General features: G+C 40.8%; 1 protein-coding gene across 2 annotated transcripts; it reads left to right on the top strand.

Moving 5' to 3' along the window:
* The first annotated feature begins 540 nt into the window (after positions 1–540).
* LOC142504628 (NEDD8-activating enzyme E1 catalytic subunit-like) lies at positions 541–19256 on the top strand. Of its 2 annotated transcripts, none has more exons than XM_075617493.1 (9): positions 541–695; positions 833–996; positions 1341–1543; positions 2892–3124; positions 3216–3278; positions 3383–3439; positions 17356–17477; positions 17676–17793; positions 18503–19256. In XM_075617493.1, the coding sequence occupies exons 1-9, from the start codon at positions 600–602 to the stop codon at positions 18788–18790; spliced, it is 1344 nt and encodes a 447-aa protein (XP_075473608.1). In that variant the 5' UTR covers positions 541–599; the 3' UTR covers positions 18791–19256. The 2 variants fall into 2 exon arrangements, with proteins under 2 accessions (XP_075473608.1, XP_075473609.1); XM_075617494.1 differs by having other exon boundaries at positions 566–695; positions 882–996.
* The last annotated feature ends 730 nt before the right edge of the window (positions 19257–19986 follow it).

Genomic DNA, 19986 nt, shown 5'->3' on the forward strand with positions numbered 1-19986 from the left:
TCGACCAACCCAACGTTTGGTCGACCACAGCTTCTTCGTCGACAAGGGCTTCTTGGTCGACCAAGCGAAGCGTTGGTCGACCAACCCTCGCTTGGTCGATCAAGAAGCCCTTTCTTCCTCAACATCTCAACACACGCACCTTTTCTTCCTCAACACGGCGGTTCTACCATTTCTTTCTCAACACACGCACAAAGAATCCAAAAACATAAAAAAAGTGAACATACCATATTTTGGTCAACCATTTCTCGGATGCGTTGCAAAAAAATTAATTGAAGAAGTGTTTCGTCGATTCACAAGCACGGATTTAGTCGACGGGAAAACGAGTGAAGTCGACTGCTGCGTAGGGTTGAAAGTAAAGTGAAGAAATTTAGAGGAGTGAAGAAGGGTTAATCAATTTTAAACTTAAAGACTGCTGCGTAGGGTTGAAAGTAAAGTGAAGAAATTTAGAGGAGCGAAGAAGGGTTAATCAATTTTAAACTTAAAATATAAGGACATTTACGTAAATTAACATCAAAATGTTTTTTTTTAAATAAGTCCGGATGGACTCCTTTTCCCTAAATTATCCCCCAAGGAAGAAATAGCGCATTCTCTGAACAAAAATGGCAGTGTCGCAGCCCAGCCGATCAAGAGATCTGGATAAGCTCCTCCTTCGACCCGGACTTCTTGTTGGCTCGTCTTTTGAGCCCGGCTCTGAAGTAAATCTCTTTCTAGCCTCGTTTGGTGTGTTTTCCTCTTGCGTAATTTCACAAACATTTGGTGTGTGTTTTGTTTTCCAAATATAAATATCTATCTGATGGTTGTTGATTTTACGAATTGTTGTTAATGGGTGCAGTTAAGAGATGACATAAAAGAGTATGTGAAAGTTTTAGTGGTTGGCGCAGGTGGGCTGGGCTGCGAATTGTTGAAGGACTTGGCTTTGACTGGGTTTCGTAATCTAGACGTGATTGACATGGACCGTATCGAGGTCACTAACCTGAATCGCCAGTTCCTCTTCAGGTACATTTGATGTTACTTTAATTGCGAAAGCTTGTAGCGTTATTGTGGCGTGGACTTAACTGGTCAGGCATGGCAGGAAACTAATTTAAAGTTTGTCAACTGAAGATGTTATATTTCAGTGTTGTTTGATTAAGGGATGTACATATTATTTCGTTTGTGATTATGTGGTGGTAGGACAGGTGATGTAAAGTGTATATTGGGTAACTTATATTTCTCAAGCAACTTGTGCTTGACATATGAAATATCGAGTTCATTCTTAAGTATTTATGCAATTGTCAATTGAGTTTATATTGTTAAGTTTACTTTGGTGAAAATTATTTGCAGCCTTGTTATTTTTTATGCAGGCTTCAAGACGTAGGAAAGCCGAAGGCTGAAGTTGCTGCAAAACGAGTCATGGAAAGGGTTGGTGATGTAAATATCACACCACATTTCTGTCGCATTGAGGATAAACCTTTGGACTTCTACAGTGATTTCAGCATAATTGTCTTAGGTCTTGATTCAATTGAGGCTCGTAGCTATATCAATGCGGTGGCCTGCGGCTTTCTTGGTTTGACTCTATTCTTACAGTCAGTTATACTCTCGTAGTCATAGACATTAGGAGCTTTAAACCTTTAAGTTCACATTGTTTCCTTAAAGTTGCATTAGAAAATGAGAAGCTTCAAGAGAACTATACCTTTTAAACTCATTCCTTTCCCTATTTGCTCATTCTGTCAATATAATTATTGATTGTTAGAAATCCTTACTTTATGGCTGCGATGAGTGGGCGAGAAAATGTTTTGCCCTTGCCGGAATTGGACTGTAAACCTCATGTTATGAACAATTTGTAAGGTTGATCTGATGGTCCATGCTTGGTGAAGTTTTATTCACTAAAAGACGGAAAGAGAATATGCAATATCCAGAACAAAGTGAGCGTAGATCCAAAAAGTACTTGCTCTATAGGACTGTCCTGTTTAAGCAGTGGAGAACTGAGACAAGCATATTTTCCTAGCATGTTAACTGTCTTTGATGACTTTAGTTCATGTAATTTCTTATGTGTAAAGTATGAACTAAGTGACTAGTGATGTTTGAGAAAAGATCAATGTAACCAACTTCAACTAGTTAGGAACTAAGGCTTGTGGAGTGACACTGATTGTGATTAGCTTCGGTGGCATTGGTTTTTCATTATTTTGGTATTTTAGGTTCGTTATAGGCTAAATAGGTGTGCAAGTGTGGGCTTATCCGTTATTAAGTAAAAATCCACAAGGTTTTGGGCTGAAGTTATCCATTCATGTATAAAGTAAGTCCTTGTTTGGTTGAGGCAAAATATTGCATTCAATCTTTCAGAATACCTTGAGTTTTTCAGATGTCATTATTTTATGTTGCTTATGTTGTTTTCTATACATTTTCTATTGTTATTCAAAATAATGAGACATGTAGCAAATAATCAAGAAAACAATGCTGGAAATGAGAAATATGAATTCGCTGACACTTGAACTAGTGTTAGGTCTGTGTCTTACAGCCATCTTGACGATTTCTAAGCAATCACATTGTCCAGGCGATCTACAACAACTGTGTTTTTCTATCTTTATTAAATACCTCGGAACAATAATTTTATGTCATATTTATGAAATTTGAACTTAATCTGTAGTAAAATGGGGGTCTCAATGCATTCTAACCCCATTGAATCACACCTACCTTGTTCCCCTGGTATACTTAGTAGTAATAATATGGAAATCCACTCTCAGACACAGGCACGGGAAATTTTTCCACTCTTGTATTCCACTAGATTTGGCTATCTTGTAGGGTTTTGGTGTTTCCTAGGAGTATATTACCTGTTTGCAAAATATTTTGTACACAAAAGGAAGACAACCTTTCCTGTCGGACTGACTTGAATTCTTTCTTATATAATCAACAAGAGTATAACTCCGATGATGAACCTGTTGAAGAAACTGTCAAACCTATGGTAGATGGTGGAACTGAAGGATTCAAGGGTCACGCCAGGATTATAATCCCTGGAGCTACACCTTGTTTTGAGTGTACCATATGGCTGTTTCCGCCTCAAGTCAAATTTCCTTTGTGCACTCTAGCAGAAACGCCTAGAACTGCTGCACATTGTATCGAATATGCTCATTTGATAAAATGGGATGAGGTGAGCATATTGGTGAATTATATTTTCATCGTTGTCATCATTGAGAATACCTTTGCATCACATTGTGAGCATATATTTTACCATGGATCAGGTTCATAGTGGGAAAAGTTTCGATCCAGATAATCCTGAACACATGCAGTGGGTTTATTCAGAGGTAAAATTCGGTGCATATCTGTTGACTACCAAAATTGAAAGAAGATTGTTTTTTCGTGATTTCCTTCCTCTGCTCCTTTGACTTGCATATTTCAAATCTCACAGGCTGTCAAGAGGGCGGAGCTCTTTGGAATTCCTGGGGTTACATATTCTTTGACTCAAGTGAGCACTTTGATTTACATCCTTTATATTAGCTGCACGTTTTCAAGTTTTAAATGCTATTAGGGTTACTTATATAGCTCCAATCATTTTTTAGCTTGTGACAAATAATTTAATTACTGTCCGTAATGTCTCACTCGGTTATATGCAACTCTAACATAGAAGAAAGATTAATCACGAAAGGAATATTGTCTTAACTGAAAACAAAGAACCTAGAGAATAATTGCTCTGTACAATTCTCCCTCTGCCTAGCAAGATGCTAGTGCTCACTCAACAAGAATGTAACTGGATACTCTCTCATACCCTCTAACTGCTATTTTATCCCTCCCCCCTCTTCACGTGTTTTCCCTTTATTTCTCCTAGCATACATTTTTACAATCTCGGGCTTCTCATTTTCAATCATTCTTGGGCCCTCTGAATTTGATGTTCCTGGGCCCAATGGATCAAAGTCTCACATTTGGATCTGGATTCATAACAATTCCGGCATCCTCAAACATCGCCTTGCCCTCAAGAAGAAAATCAGGAAATTGTCTTTGGAAGTCTTCCAGGTTCTCCCATGTAGCTTCCTCATCAGACAGTCCTTTCCATCACACCAGGAGCTGCTAATATGGCTGCCCTGTTAAGTGTTTAATCCTCCCTGCTAAAATCATATAAGGTTCAAAAGTTATGAGTAAATCGGTGTCCAATTCCTCTGATAATTTGATCTCTGCATCGGTGTTACCCACTGCTTTTTTCAAGCATGAAACATGAAAAACTGGATGTACCCTAGACCCCTCGGGTAACTGCAACCTGTAGGCAATTGTCCCCACCTTTTTTTCGATCTTAAAAGGCCCATGGAACCTGCTAGTTAATTTCTGAACAACTGTGGTGCAAACTGAGTTTTGCCAATGTGGTCACAACTTCAAATATACCATGCCCCCTTCCTGAAAATGAACCTCCCTCCGCTTTATGTTAGCATGTTTCGTCATGTGTTGATGAGCCCTTTCAAGATTATATTTTAGCTGCCTTACGAGCTCATCCCTATCCCACAACGCCTGCGATACCTCTGCTACCACTATCTCTCTAGGAAGAAATCAAATCATGCTCGGTAGTTTGCGTCCCACTTCGAACAGACTCATCCCTGCCAATGTTTGATAGAAAGGTATTGTACCTATATTTTGCCCAATGTAGCCACTTAGCCCAATTTTGGGTTGCTCCGAACAGTAGCAATGTAAATAAATCTCAACGTACTTATTCAAAACCTCACTCTGTCCATCGGTTTCCGGGTGATACGATGTACTCATTTTAAGTTGAGTCCCTTGGAGCCTGAAATGTTCTGATGAAAAAAGACTTATAAATACAGCATCTCTGTCACTCACATTCGTCTTTGGAACCCCATGATATTCACCACATTTTTTATAAACACCTGAGCCACTATACTTGCTTTGTAGGGATGTTTCCACAAACAAAAGTGTCCATAATTGGACAACTTGTCAATCACAACTAATATAACATCATATCCTTTTGATTTTGGAAGTCCGGTAATAAAATCCATCGCTAAATCCTCCCAAATCACCTTCGGGAGAGCCAACGACTGTAGCAACCCCGCAGGCTTGGTGGCTTCATATTTTTTATAAACACCTGAGCCACTATACTTGCTTTGTAGGGATGTTTCCACAAACAAAAGTGTCCATAATTGGACAACTTGTCAATCACAACTAATATAACATCATATCCTTTTGATTTTGGAAGTCCGGTAATAAAATCCATGGCTAAATCCTCCCAAATCACCTTCGGGAGAGCCAACGACTGTAGCAACCCCGCAGGCTTGGTGGCTTCATATTTTTGTTGTGACAGATTATGCACTGAGCCACAAACTTACTTACATCTTTCTTCATTACTTTCCAATAAAAATTGCTCGCCATCCTTTTATACGTTCGTAATGCTCCAGAATGACACCAACTGGGGTGTTATGAAACTCCTTTAAAAACTTGGAGACCCACTGCGAAGATTGCGGAACTACCAATCTGTCTTTCTGCAACGAACAATCATTGACTAAGGTATAATGTGTGCTGCCCCCATCTTCCCTTCTCGAAGCTTATCAATTCTTGATCTTCCCAAACTGCCTTTTCAATCTCATTTCTACTTTTGTTAAAACAACCAAGTCGCCTCTGTCCTCTCTTCGTGACAAAGCATCTGCTGCCCCATTATCCGACCCTACCTTATACTTGATTTCAAACTTGTAGCTGAGTAGTTTGGCCAACCAATATTGTTGGTCTGGAGTGGTAATTCGTTGCTGCAAGAGGCTTCTTAATGGTTATGGTCCGTAATCACCATAAACTTTCGCCCCGAAAGATAATGGCGCCAATGTTGAACAGCTGTGACACCGAAACCATTAACTGTCTTTCATATGTTGACTTTGTTAATGCTCTATCGGCCAGCGCCTTGTTGTAGTAGGCGATGGGCCTGCCCTCTTGGACTACACTGCCCCTAGACCCACTCCTGATGCATCACACTCCATGTGTGGACCCGGGCTCTAACTCAATTATCTTTGGGATTAAGTGGATCTTTGCTAGAAAATGGGTCATAAAAAAAATTTCTTTTAAACATTATAAATTATTGTATATGATCATACGCATGTGATAACTCTGTTTATTTCATTAAAAGGAGTACATGTCTTGTTCCATTTCATTTATACAAACTAGTGTTGATAACAAACTACATATCCCATGTAGAACATCTAGTTGTCTTCTACGCCTGAAATCACCACGCTATCCAATCTCAGTCACGCTCTCCTTGACCCTGATCCTGTCCTTGTTCCACCTGTTGTCATGCACACATACAGACACAACAACAGCCGGATACTCCGGTGAGAACAAATCCATCCCAGTATAACACAATGTATCATGCATATCATGCAAGCATATGTAAGATATAAAGCATAAATCAAGAACATGTATCTAATCTAGAACATAGATCAAAAGAATGCTATACATCAAATCTTGAACTTCAAATCTTTGACTCGACTCCAATCTAAGTCTAGGGATTCCGGTGTGAATAAGACGTAACAATCTCCCACCTACCCTCCCAATCGGGGTGGCGGTACGTCTTATTCCCGGACTTCGGCCCTCTCTGTGTCGAATCTACAATAGAAGTCGATCTTTTCCTACGTACCTCGACACTACCGAACATCCGGTATCTTGGCATATCTGCCAACGACTCACCTATCTCACGTGCACTATTATAATTCTATAAACAAGGCATAACCATATCAAATTATAAACAATCTAGTATGTGATTTTGGGAAACTCAAATAAGGTCTAATTTGAGTTGTGTCTTCCCGAATCAACATTGAATTATACCTTTCTTGTCGTAGTCTCGATTGCACAAGTCGAAGTCTTGAAATCTCGATATCAAATCTGTCAATGCCAATCTGAATTAACATATACATAATGTACCAGATCAACCTCTAACTCAAAGGAATACATATATGGATCAATATTCAATCTCGGTACATTTCGACGGCATAACGGCGAAATCTCGCGATACTGGCCAACTCAAACATCAATACTCAATAACAATAACTCATAATCCTCAACAAACATCAATCCACAAGCTCAAAATTTGTATAATCTCATTCATATATGCTGAAAATTCAATGACAATTGCATAGGTTATCCGTTCTTCGATCCGGTTGCTAATATACGTATCTCGTAATCTCAAGAACATATTTTAGAGTTCAAATCATAATTCCTCCCATTCATACAGTTCGAAACATGCTGAAACGGAATAAAACTTGCATTCTTTCGTGGCCGGTGATGAGAGAAGCAAGAATCTAAACTCGGATCGAAAATCGGGCGGTTGGATTCTTCACAATTACATGTCTAAGGTGGGATGAAGTTTGGAGGAATTCTCTGAACTTGCTCTCGGTTCTTGCTGCTGAGAATGAAGAATGAAGAGGTGTTTAACACATCATAATGCATGGCAAGGACAAGTGTCTTCTTCTTTAGTTTGCAGGTCCCGCGCATATGCATGACTACCACCAGCGCATATGCGCGAGACCTACTGTCTCGGCACATTGGCATGTCAGCCCCTCGCGCATATGCGCGCCTTATCTCGCGCATATGCGCGGGGTCTTCTGGACTCCGCGCGCATGTGCGCGTTCATCTTCTGTGCATGTGCACTGTCTCGCGCATATGCGCGCCCTTCTCCGCGCATGTGCGCCATTTGTTCTGTCCTCCACATTATAATTCATACTCTTCCATGGCTTTTACTCCACTTCATCAATTCATGCATTAATAAGTTTTGATCACCAACTTCAATTTTCGGGCATTACAATTCTCCCCCTCTAAGACATGATTTCGTCCTCGAAATCGTATGCAATCTATTATATGAGATAATCACTATAGACAATATAACATAAGTCAAATAGGAACTTACATTACTGAAACAACTCTGGAAACTTCTGTCTCATATCTGATTCAGTCTCTCAAGTAGCTTCTTCGATGGCATGACGACTCCATTGGACTTTCACCAGTGGAATAGTCTTCGTCCTGAGTTGTTTGTCCTTTCGATCAATAATCTGAATTGGTTGCTCAAAATAACTCAAAGTTTCATCGAGTTCTGCCTCGTCAGGCTGAAGAATATGAGAAGTATCTGGTAGATATTTCCTTAGCATCGACACATGAAAAACGTCATGTATCCCAGATAGAGAAGGAGGAAGAGCAAGTCGATATGCACGATCACCAATCTTCTCAAGAATCTCGTACGGACCGATGTATCTAGGAGACAATTTGCCATGTTTGCCAAACCTGACAATGCTTCTGAAAGGAGAAATCTTCAAAAATACTCTGTCTCCCTGTTCAAATACTAACGGTCGACGACGTACATTCGCATACTTGGCTTGTCTATCCTGAGCTGTCTTCATTCTCGTCTGAATTAGTTTCACTTTTTCAGTCATCTCTCGGATCATATCAGGCCCAAGTTCTGGTACTTTAGATATATCATCCCAATACAGAGGAGATCTGCACTTCTTGCCAAATAATGCTTCAAACGGTGCCATCTCGATACTTGTCTGATAGCTGTTGTTGTACGAGAATTCACAAAGAGGTAGTGAATCTTGCCAACTAGTGCCAAAATCTAGCACTACAGTTCTCAGCATATCCTCTAATGTCTGGATAGTCCGCTCTGACTGTCCATCGGTCTGGGGATGATATGCAGTACTCAAGTGCAATGTCGTACCTAAAGCCTGCTGCAAACTGTGCCAGAAATGTGAAGTGAATCGGGGATCACGATCTGATACGATAGATTTCGGCACACCATGCAATCTGACCACCTCTCTGACATATATCTCTGCCATCTGATCATGTCGGTACGTCATTCTGTACGGAATAAAGCATGCTGATTTGGTCAATCTGTCAATCACGACCCAAATCGCATCACAACCCCGGGATGATCGTGGTAATTTCGTGATAAAATTCATTGAAATGTGATCCCATTTCCATTCAGGAATAGATAAGCTCTGAAGTAAACCTCCAAGTTTCTTCCTTTCTGCTTTAACCTGTTGGCAATTCAAACATCTAGACACAAACTCTGCAATGTCTGATTTCATCTGTTTCCACCAAAACTGTTTCTTCAGATCATTGTACATCTTTCTGCCACCAGGATGAATACTGAACCGACTACAGTGTGCTTCTGATAAAATCTGTTGTTTCAAATCTGAAACATCTTGCATTACAAGACGGTTATTCACATACAAAACATGATCATGTACCTGATACTCTGACTGACGTCCTGTTCTGACCATCTCAATCGATTTCTGAACCTTCTGATCATTTTTCTGTGCTTCTTTAATGCGAACAATCAAATCTGGTTCCATTTGAATCGTAGCAAGTCGCAATGGTTTATTATCTGTATCAAATGCTAATCCAGACAAACAACAATCTACAATCAAATTCGAAATACCTATCGTCGATAAGGATAGAGCACATACCTTTCGACTCAAGGCATCGGCTGCTGCATTAGACTTCCCTAGATAGTACTTGATTTCACAATCGAAATCCTTCAACAAATCGAGCCATCTACGCTGTCTCATATTCAATTCTGACTGCGAAAACAGGTATTTCAAACTCTTGTGATAAGAATAGATTTCAAATTTCTCGTCATAGAGATAGTGTCGCCATATCTTCAAAGCAAATACAATGGCCGCCAATTCAAGATCATGAATTGGGTAACGAGTCTCGTGTGGCTTCAACTGTCTCGAGGCATATGCAATCACATGTCCTCGCTGCATAAGAATACATCTTAGCCCTGTGTGAGATGCATCACAATATACAACGAAATCACCAGTACCTGAAGGGATAGTCAACACTGGAGCACTGGTTAACCTTTTCTTCAACTCCAGGAAGCTAGACTCACAAGCCTCTGACCACACAAACGGAGCGTTTTTCTGAGTTAGCTGCGTAATCGGCTTTGCGATACTGGAAAAATCTCTGATAAATTGCCGGTAATAGCCTGCTAGACCCATGAAACTGCGTATTTCTGGCACTGATGTCGGTCTAGGCCAACTGATCACAGCCTCGACCTTGCTAGGGTCAACAGAAATACCCTCTCCCGATACAATATGCCCCAGAAACACAACTTGCTTCAGCCATAACTCACACTTCGACAGTTTGGCGTACAATTTTTCTGCTCTCAAAGTTTTTAACACTGTCCTCAAATGATTAGCATGATCAGTCCTATTCTTTGAATATATCACAAAATCATCAAGGTACTTCTGGAAGATACGGTTCATCAGGCCCATAAATACAGCTGGAACATTCGTTAAGCCAAATGGCATGACAATAAATTCATAATGTCCATACCTGGTTCTAAATGCTGTCTTCGGTATATCAGAATCTCGGACCCTCAACTGGTGATACCCAGATCTCAGATCGATCTTAGAATATACAGAAGAACCCTGCAACTGAGCAAATAAATCGTCGATACGAGGCAATGGGTATTTGTTCTTTACCGTTGCTTTATTCAGTTGTCGATAATCGATGCAAAGTCTCATCGAACCATCTTTCTTCCTAACAAACAGTACTGGAGCACCCCAACGAGACACACTCGGTCTAATGTAACCTTTGGCCAGTAATTCTTCGAGCTGTTCTTTCAATTCTTTTAATTCAATAGGTGCCATTTTATAGGGAGCTCGAGATATAGGAACGGTACCTGGTATGAGATCGATGCTAAAATCTACCTCTCGGACTGGATGTAACCCTGGAATCTCGTCTGGGAATACATCGGCAAACTCACATACCACTGGCAGATCTGCCAAGGCTGGGCTCGATTTCAGTAGATCTACTGAATACACAAGGAATCCCTCTGCTCTTTTGTGCAACAATCGACTTATAGACAACACAGATATCAAGGGAATCCGAGCTCTGGAACCCTTACCGTAGAATTTCTACTCATCAGTCATCTCTGGTCTGAATCTGACAATCTTTTGGAAACAATCTACAGTGGCTCTGTACTTGGTTAACATATCGATCCGAATAATACAATCAAAATCAGATATCCCAAGCACAACACAATCTAACTCAATCTCATTACCCTCAAACTGTAGCATGCAATGTCTAACCGATGTCACTGATATCAAACCACTCCCCAAAGGAGAAGAAATAGACACTACGGCAGATAATGACTCGACGGGTAAAGCATGCATTAATGCAAAGCGCTCAGAAATGAAGGTATGAGATGCACCCGTATCTATCAATACGTAAGCAGGATAACCGCAAAGAAAACAGTTACCTGCTATCACATCGTCTGGTGCATCTTGGGTCTGCTCTTCTGTCAGTGCAAATACTCGAGCCTGCTGTCTGGGAGGTTGGCTCATAGTCTGGCTCCCTCCTGGCCTCGACTGGGACTGTGCAGGTGGCGGCTGGAAGGAATGGACAGATGATGCTTGCCTCTCAGGCTGAGATACTGATGTAGATGATCCTGCACCTTGGGATCGCTGTGACCCTCTCTGTGGACAGACTCTGGCGAAATGTCCCTGCTGTCTGCAGATATTGCATCGCCCAACCACTCCCTGACACTGATCTGTAGGATGTCTGCCTCCACAAGTACTGCAATACACTCCCGCATAATCTGAACTCTGGCTAGGACCCCTCTGTCGTGACCCACTGGAGCTCGATGAACTGTTACCCGACTTCTTGAACTGTCTTCCTCGGGCTTTCAGTTGATCTTTCTTGCCACTGCTACTACAACCACTCTCGAATCTGGGAGGTGGTTGAAAAGAGGGCTGTGGTGGTCTCGGAATCGAAGCAGCATACGAAAGTCCTCGTTGCTTAATCAGGCTCGCTTCCGCTCCCTTGGCTCGGTTCAAGGCATCTGCAAAGTTGTTCGGTCTGCTGGTATTCACCAAGGTAAAGATATCAGGATTCAAGCCATTGATAAACTGATCTGCAACGGCCTCGTCATTCCCTGCAACGTGAGGAGCAAATCTGAGCAATGTCGAGAACTTTGCCACATATTCTTTGATGTTCAGCATTCCCTGGCCTAGATTGGCAAACTCGGCACCTTTATCCTTTCAGTAGGACACGGGAAAGAAGCGTTGATAGAACTCTGCTTTAAAAACTTTCCAAGTGATCTCTGTGCCACGATGCTCCAACGCTCTCTTTGTGGTAAACCACCAATTCTTCGCGACTTCATGCAGTTGATGGCCAATTAACTTCACTCGTCGCTCATCGGTATAATCAAGGGACTCAAATAACATCTCAATGTCGTCTAACCAGCTTTCGCACTCAATAGCGATCTCGGTACCTTTCAATATCGGCGGTTTAAAGGATTGAAACCGTTTCAGTAGTGTCTCCATCGGTGTTGCAGTAACATCCATCGGATCATTAGAAGTACTGCCCTGTTCTGGTACCGGACGCACAGGCACTGCTACTCTTCGAAGAGGCATATCTGATTATCAACGAATTAGTACACAATCTATACAATCTGTTTAAGTCCTCCTCTGATCATATACCTCTGATCCAGAATCGGTTCTGATTCTTTTTATTCTTAATACATGTCGCAATCAATCAAATAAGGAAGTAAACATGTATCATTGCAAGAAACATGCTTTCATATATAACATATGTAAATCAACATACAATTAATAGCACCTCGCTATCCAATCTCAGTCACGCTCTCCTTGACCCTGATCCTGTCCCTGTTCCACCTGTTGTCATGCACACATACAGACACAACAACAGCTGGATACTCCGGTGAGAACAAATCCCAGTATAACACAACGTATCATGCAAGCATATGTAAGATATAAAGCATAAATCAAGAACATGTATCTAATCTAGAACATAGATCAAAAGAATGCTATACATCAAATCTTGAACTTCAAATCTTTGACTCGACTCCAATCTAAGTCTAGGGATCCCGGCTGTGAATAAGACGTAACAATCTCCCACCTACTCTCCCAATCGGGGTGGCGGTACGTCTTATTCCCGGACTTTGGCCCTCTCTGTGTCGAATATCTACAATAGGAGTCGATCTTCTCCTGCGTACCTCGACACTACCGAACATCCGGTATCTTGGCATATCTGCCAACGACTCACCTATCTCACGTGCACTGTTATAATTCTATAAACAAGGCATAACCATATCAAATTATAAACAATCTAGTATGTGATTTTGGGAAACTCAAATAAGGTCTAATTTGAGTTGTGTCTTCCCGAATCAACATTGAATTATACCTTTCTTGTCGTAGTCTCGGTTGCACAAGTCGAAGTCTTGAAATCTCGATATCAAATCTATCAATACCAATCTGAATTAACATATACATAATGTACCAGATCAACCTCTAACTCAAAGGAATACATATACGGATCAATATTCTATCTCGATACATTTCGATGGCATAACGGCGAAATCTCGCGATACCGGCCAACTCAAACATCAATACTCAATAACAATAACTCATAATCCTCAACAAACATCAATCCACAAGCTCAAAATTTGTATAATCTCATTCATATACGCTGAAAATTCAATGACAATTGCATAGGTTATCCGTTCTTCGATCCGGTTGCTAATATACGTATCTCGTAATCTCAAGAACATATTTTAGATTTCAAATCATAATTCCTCCCATACATACAGTTCGAAACATGCTGAAGCGGAATAAAACTTACATTCTTTCGTGGCCGGTGATGAGAGAAGTAAGAATCTAAACTCAGATCGAAAATCGGGCGGTTGGATTCTTCACAATCACATGTCTAAGGTGGGATGAAGTTTGGAGGAATTCTCTGAACTTGCTCTTGGTAGGTGTTTAACACATCATATTGCATGGCAAAGACAAGTGTCTTCTTCTTTAGTTTGCACGTCCCGCGCATATGCGCGACTACCACCGGCGCATATGCGCGAGACCTACTGTCTCGGCACATTGGCATGTCAGCCCCTCGCGCATATGCGCGCCTTATCTCGCGCATATGCGCGGGGTCTTCTGGACTCCGCGCGCATGTGCGCGTTTTTTCGTGCATGTGCGCTGTCTCGCGCATATGCGCGCCCTTCTCCGCGCATGTGCGCCATTTGTTTTGTCCTCCACATTATAATTCATACTCTTCCATGGCTTTTACTCGACTTCATCAATTCATGCATTAATAAGTTTTGATCACCAACTTCAATTTTCGGGCATTACACTCCACCACAAACAACTGACCAAATTGGGCATTCTCAGAACGGGAGCAGTACTAAGAGCCTTCTTAAGCTTAAAAAATGCCTGATCTGCCATGTCATGCCAACATAATTTTTTTTTCTTCAGCTGGTCTGTCATTGGTCTTGCAATTTTCCCATAGTCCCGAATGAACTTCCTGTAGTAACCAGTCAATCCAAGAATTCTGTTTTTCGGCCTCGGCCAAAGCCTAACGCTTTCTATCTTGTCCGGATCCACCATCACTCCCTGGCCAGTGATAATATGTCCCAAATAGCCAACATGACCCAGCCCAAATTGGCATTTCTTTTTATTCAAAACCAAACTGTTATGTAGCAGCACATCGAGCACCGTTCTCAGATGTATCAAGTGTTCCTCTTATCCTTTACTATAAATCAATATGTCATCGAAAAATACAAGAGCAAATTTCCTTAGATAAAGCCGAAATATCTCGTTCATCGTGACTTGGAATGTTGCTGGGGCGTTTTTTAAGCCAAAGGGCATAACCACAAATTCATAATGCCCATCGTGCGTTCGAAACGTTGTTTTTGGAATGTCATTAGGTTGAACCCGAATCTGATGATACCCGTCCTGAGATCCAACTTCGAAAAGTACTTAGCACCATGAAATTCATAGAACAATTCCTCAATAATCGGAATAAGATACTTGTAGGAGATGGTAATTTCGTTTAGGGCCGTGTAATCAATACAGAATCGCCAGCTGCCATTTATTTTAACAAAAAAAGGAGATTGGAGTACGGGTTGCCACTGGGTTGTATGACACCCGATTTGAGAATGGCTCGCACCATTCATTCTATTTCATCTTTTTTTGGTGGTGGCCGTAGCGACATTGGCCCACATCCCTCCTTGATGTTAATAACATGATCTTGTAATCGACGATGGGGCAATCGGTAGGTTCTCGAAATACTCCTCCATATTTAGTGAGAAGATTGTCAAATGTCCTATTTAAATTTCCTTGTTCTACCTCAAGTTTGCTCATCCCACTATCATTCCACTTTACTAGTACGCCCCACAAAATTCCACCTCCCGTACTTTAGCAATTGACTTGAGAGATACCAGGATCCACTGAGCATCGGATCCCCCCGTACAACCACAAATTGCCCTTTCCATGTAAATCTCATCTCCATATTGGCCCAATTCAGCATAACATCACCTAATGTTCGGAGCCAGTCGACTCCTAAAATGAGATCAAGTTCACCCAGTTCAAACAAATACCCTTCGATTTGTATCTGACAAATCCCAAATCGACTACCTCCTCTTTACACAACCCTTGACACGCTAACGCGACACCCATCGCCCAGACACGTGCCAAATTGCACCTTCTCATCCACCTTAATTGCCAAATCAGCGATCAAGCTTCTTGCGATGAAGTTGTGGCTCGCATCACTGTGAATCATTGCCACCACTTATAGTCTTGCCATCTGCGCCTTCATTTTCAACGTCTGCAGTTGGTTAATTCCGCTGACAGAATACATTGGTAGCTCCAATGTATTGTACTCAGTAACAGAGGCTTCCTGCCACGCTTCAACCTCACTTTCTTGACGGCCAATTTCATCCCTAGTTGCCCCTTGCTCTATCTCGCCTTCTTCCCCATCCTTCTCGGCCAGAATGATCACCCTTAAACTCTTATTCACGCATCGATGCAGTGGGCGGTATGATTCCCCACATTTAAAGCACAACCCCTTCTCCCTCCTATGCAAGTACTCTTGTTGTGAGACAATCCGACCCTCACGATTGTTCGGTGCCGGAACTCTAGTTATTCCGCCACTGTTCCCACCTAAATTTGATCGCGACCCCCCTGTAAGCTGTCGTAAGCTGGTACCCTCTCCTGGAATCATCGTTTTTGCAATGACACGTGATTGTGGTTTACTAGAGTGGCGATCCTTATCAAGGGAGTGGGCCTGATTAGCCCAACCCATGTTCATGGGCCCTCTCTGTTCAAGACCCGGGCCAAGTCCAGATTGACTTCTGCCACGATCCATCACCTTCGCAAACAACACCACTTCCAATCCCCTCGCTAGCAACATCGCGTGATCCACCGTTCTAGGATTATGAACGATCATTCATCGACGAATCTCCTCTCGCAACCCACTCATAAAGTAACCCAGACATTGATCTTCTTGAACGTCACCAATCTGCGCGACTCAAAGCTTTCAATATAGGTGTCGATCGATTGTTGTCCCTGTTTCAGCGATGCTATCTGCTCAAATGGGTTAGCATCGTACCCACCCTACCTCTTAATTAATTCTTCGGCAAACTGATCCTAGTTCATGTTGGGAAACATCGCCTTCATCCAGCGGAACCAATGGGTGGTGGATCCCTGCATACAAATGTAACCCAAAGCCTACATCTGATCGGGGTGTCATGAACATCGAAATATTGCTCCACCTTCCCCAGCCAGCCCATCAGATCCTCTCCTTCGAAAACAGGTAACTCAATCAACCTTAATCCATTCTCATCTCTTCTGTGACTATTTCGTGACCGTGGTCGCCGCACTCCCTTCCTTCCGTTGTCTACCAGGCTTTCCTTCTAGCGCCTCGTCGTATTGATTGTTGGTAACTGTCACTCCTCCCTGTGCCTTAATCAACTACTCCATCAACACCCTTAGGTAACTGAAGCCTCCGAGAGTTTGATCGAGTTTATCTAGTCTTCCCTGCACCTATAGCATACTCTCCTGCAACCCATTCACCGATCATTCCATTGTTTCAAACTTCGCATCGTTTCGTGTGCTGGCCATCATCGTCGATTGTCTCTCGAATCCGGCAGGTCGGACCAATGTAATGTCTCACTCGGTTATATGCAACTCTAATCTAGAAGAAAGATCAATCACGAAAAGGAATATTGTATTAACTGAAAACAAAGAACCCAAAGAATAATTGTTCTATACAATACTACAATTCTCCCTCTCCCTAGCAAGATGCTAGTGCTCACTCAACAAGAATGTAACTGAATAATATGTCATACCCTCTAACTGCTATTTTATCTCCCCCCCTCTTCACGTGTTTTTTCTTTGTTTCTCCTAGCATACATTTTTACTATCTTGGGCTTCTCATTGTCAATCATGCTTGGGCCCTCTGAATTTGATGTTCCTGGGCCCAATGGATCAAAGTCTCTCACATTTGGATCCGGATTCATAACATTGTCTTGTATGTAATTTTCTAATTCTTATGTGTTTTCGGCTATTTAGGTTATATCACTTCTTTAGTTATTTATTATTTTTCTTACAGGGTGTGGTGAAGAATATAATTCCAGCCATAGCTTCTACAAATGCTATCATCTCAGCTGCATGTGCCTTGGAAACCTTAAAGATTGTTTCTGGATGTAGCAAAACATTGTCAAATTACTTGACGTATGGCATCTTTGGCTTTGGGATTCGGTTCTAGTTGAAGTGTCAATTTTTTAAAGTGATTTGAATTGCCTTCTACAAGTTAACCGGATCCCCACCAATGTCCATTGGCTATGAAGTGCTGTTTTGTTATTTTCTTTGAATTGATCTGGTTTCTTATTGTTAATCCCGATTAATTGGTGACTACTGTTTTTGTCATAGCTATAATGGAGTTGAAGGTCTCCATACCAAAGTTACAGAGTTTGTAAAGGACAAAGACTGCCTTGTTTGTGGTCCTGGTATTCTTATTGAGCTGGAGAGGTCTATTACTTTAAAAAAGGTGTCTCTTCTGTAGGTTCTGGCTTGCTTAATTGCATTAATCTTAATGATGATAATTGTACATGTTAGTTTAATTCATTTTGCAATTTAACTTGTTCGATAAAACTTATGTTGCATGTTTTAAAGCGTCCAAGAAACTGGCTCAACTCGCTTTAAGTCGTGCATCTTCGATTCTGCTTTCTGCTATAGCTTATACTAAACCCATTGTATCCCCAGCTAGGCTAAATTGAGTACATTCCATGTCATGTTTTGAACATAATCATTGGATCCAAATGCTTAAATATTGATCACATGTCCTGATTATTTCAATGACGTTTTTGTTTTTGTTGTTTACGTCTTCTTGACTGTAACAATGATGTGCCCAGCCTTGTGAATCTTTGGGACCCTATTTTTTCGACACGTTTCCAACATTCCTCTCCAAAACGAATACTCTCACATCAATTAAATTTAGAATGTTTTCTTGTTATATATTGCTTAGAAGATATTGATCCACCGGTATGATTTTGGCTACATGACTTCTAGTATTATTTTATACGCATATCCAAATTTGCTAAATTAAGATTTTGTCCGACTCTTTTGTGGAACATTAAGCAAATTTAGTCTGTATAGACTGAAAATTATTTGTTTGTCCTGCATGCTTCTCTGTACTTCTAAGACTCCACATTTTTGAAGCTCGTGAGTTGAATCTTTTTCTTTGTGTGCTGCAACAGTTCATCGAACAACTCGAAGATCATCCTCGACTTCTACTTACTAGAGTAAGTGTAACTCATAGAGGGAAGAATTTGTACATGCAGGCGCCTCCTGTACTAGAGGAGATGACCAGATCAAACCTAGATTTATCCTTGTTTGAACAAATGGGTAAAATCTCCAAAGATATTATCCACGTTAATGGTATGTCCGGAAAAGGTGACAAGAAACAGTCATGCTTGAGGAAATTACGTATTGTGTTCAAAGGGGTCGATGGAGTTGCAGATATCGATGTGGCTGGTGGTGCATAGCTCCCAAAATGACTCAAATATTTTTAACCAGTTGCATACGTACTATTTAATCTCAGATCTTTCACACTTATAGTCCATCCTCAGAAGCCAGAGGAATCAGTGAGATAGGCATGGATTGTCTTTGTACCTTTATTTTTCTCCTCTGTGTTGGAGGCCTGTCAATTTGGAATATGTTGTCAATGAAACTGAAATTTTGCTCCACTTCACTTGTGACACTCACGGGTTCGCTTTGGTTTTTTTCATCTCTATGGTTTTTTTCATCTCTGTGAAAATGTTGGAGAGCTAACAGACCCATGATCTTTTCCTTCTGCGGTAAACCTGGAAGCACTCGTGTGGCTTCTGCATCATCCGTTGTAGGAATATATGATGACATATTTGAAATTTGTTATAAACATGCAAGATAGAATTCTTATGAGATGTAACATTCAAATATAATTATACATTAAAAATTTGTTTATAATTACAATCTCTATGTGTTTTGATTCAAAAGATGAAACATTATTTATATTTGTTTCATCCGATGTTTTAACTATATAGTTATATGTAGGGTCCTAAAATAGTACACGTAAACCCTATGAATAATTGTTTAGTTTTTAAGGCGAATATTTGACGTCGAACCAAAAAATGGGACCGGAGACGATTGAGGTACTAAAATTTAATGTTATTTTTTTTTAGTCGAGAATTACGAATTTTAACATTTAAGGGTCAAATTTAATTTATCGAGTGAAATAAAATAATGTTAAGCATTTTAATTAGCAAATTTTGAAAAGTACGAGATTTAAATTATTTTACTCGAGATACAATACTTTAATAATTATTTGATGTCTTAATTAATTAAATTGGTTAGTATTTAATTATTGGTGGAATTTAGGATTTAAGGAATCTTAAATTGTCATATTTCAAAAATTGAGCTACTTAATTATTATTCTTGGAATTTAAAACTTTGGGGAATTAACCTAAAATACCTAGTAAATATTTGAAGTATTATATAGGAGAGTTTAACCCTAGTTAAACACACACTCACGCCACACAACTAAACACACTATGCACCCACGCACATTCGGCCGAGATTTCCACCTAGGATTTGGAATTTTTTTGGCTCTTCTCCTAGCAGCCATCATACCCGAAGCCTTCACCCTACGTTCCCTGATTATTTTTGTAACGCCACGAAAATTCGAAGGTCCACGCAAACCACG

Source organism: Primulina tabacum, chromosome 9 (assembly GCF_025594145.1).
Source record: "Primulina tabacum isolate GXHZ01 chromosome 9, ASM2559414v2, whole genome shotgun sequence".
In the NCBI taxonomy this organism is placed as follows: domain Eukaryota; kingdom Viridiplantae; phylum Streptophyta; class Magnoliopsida; order Lamiales; family Gesneriaceae; genus Primulina; species Primulina tabacum.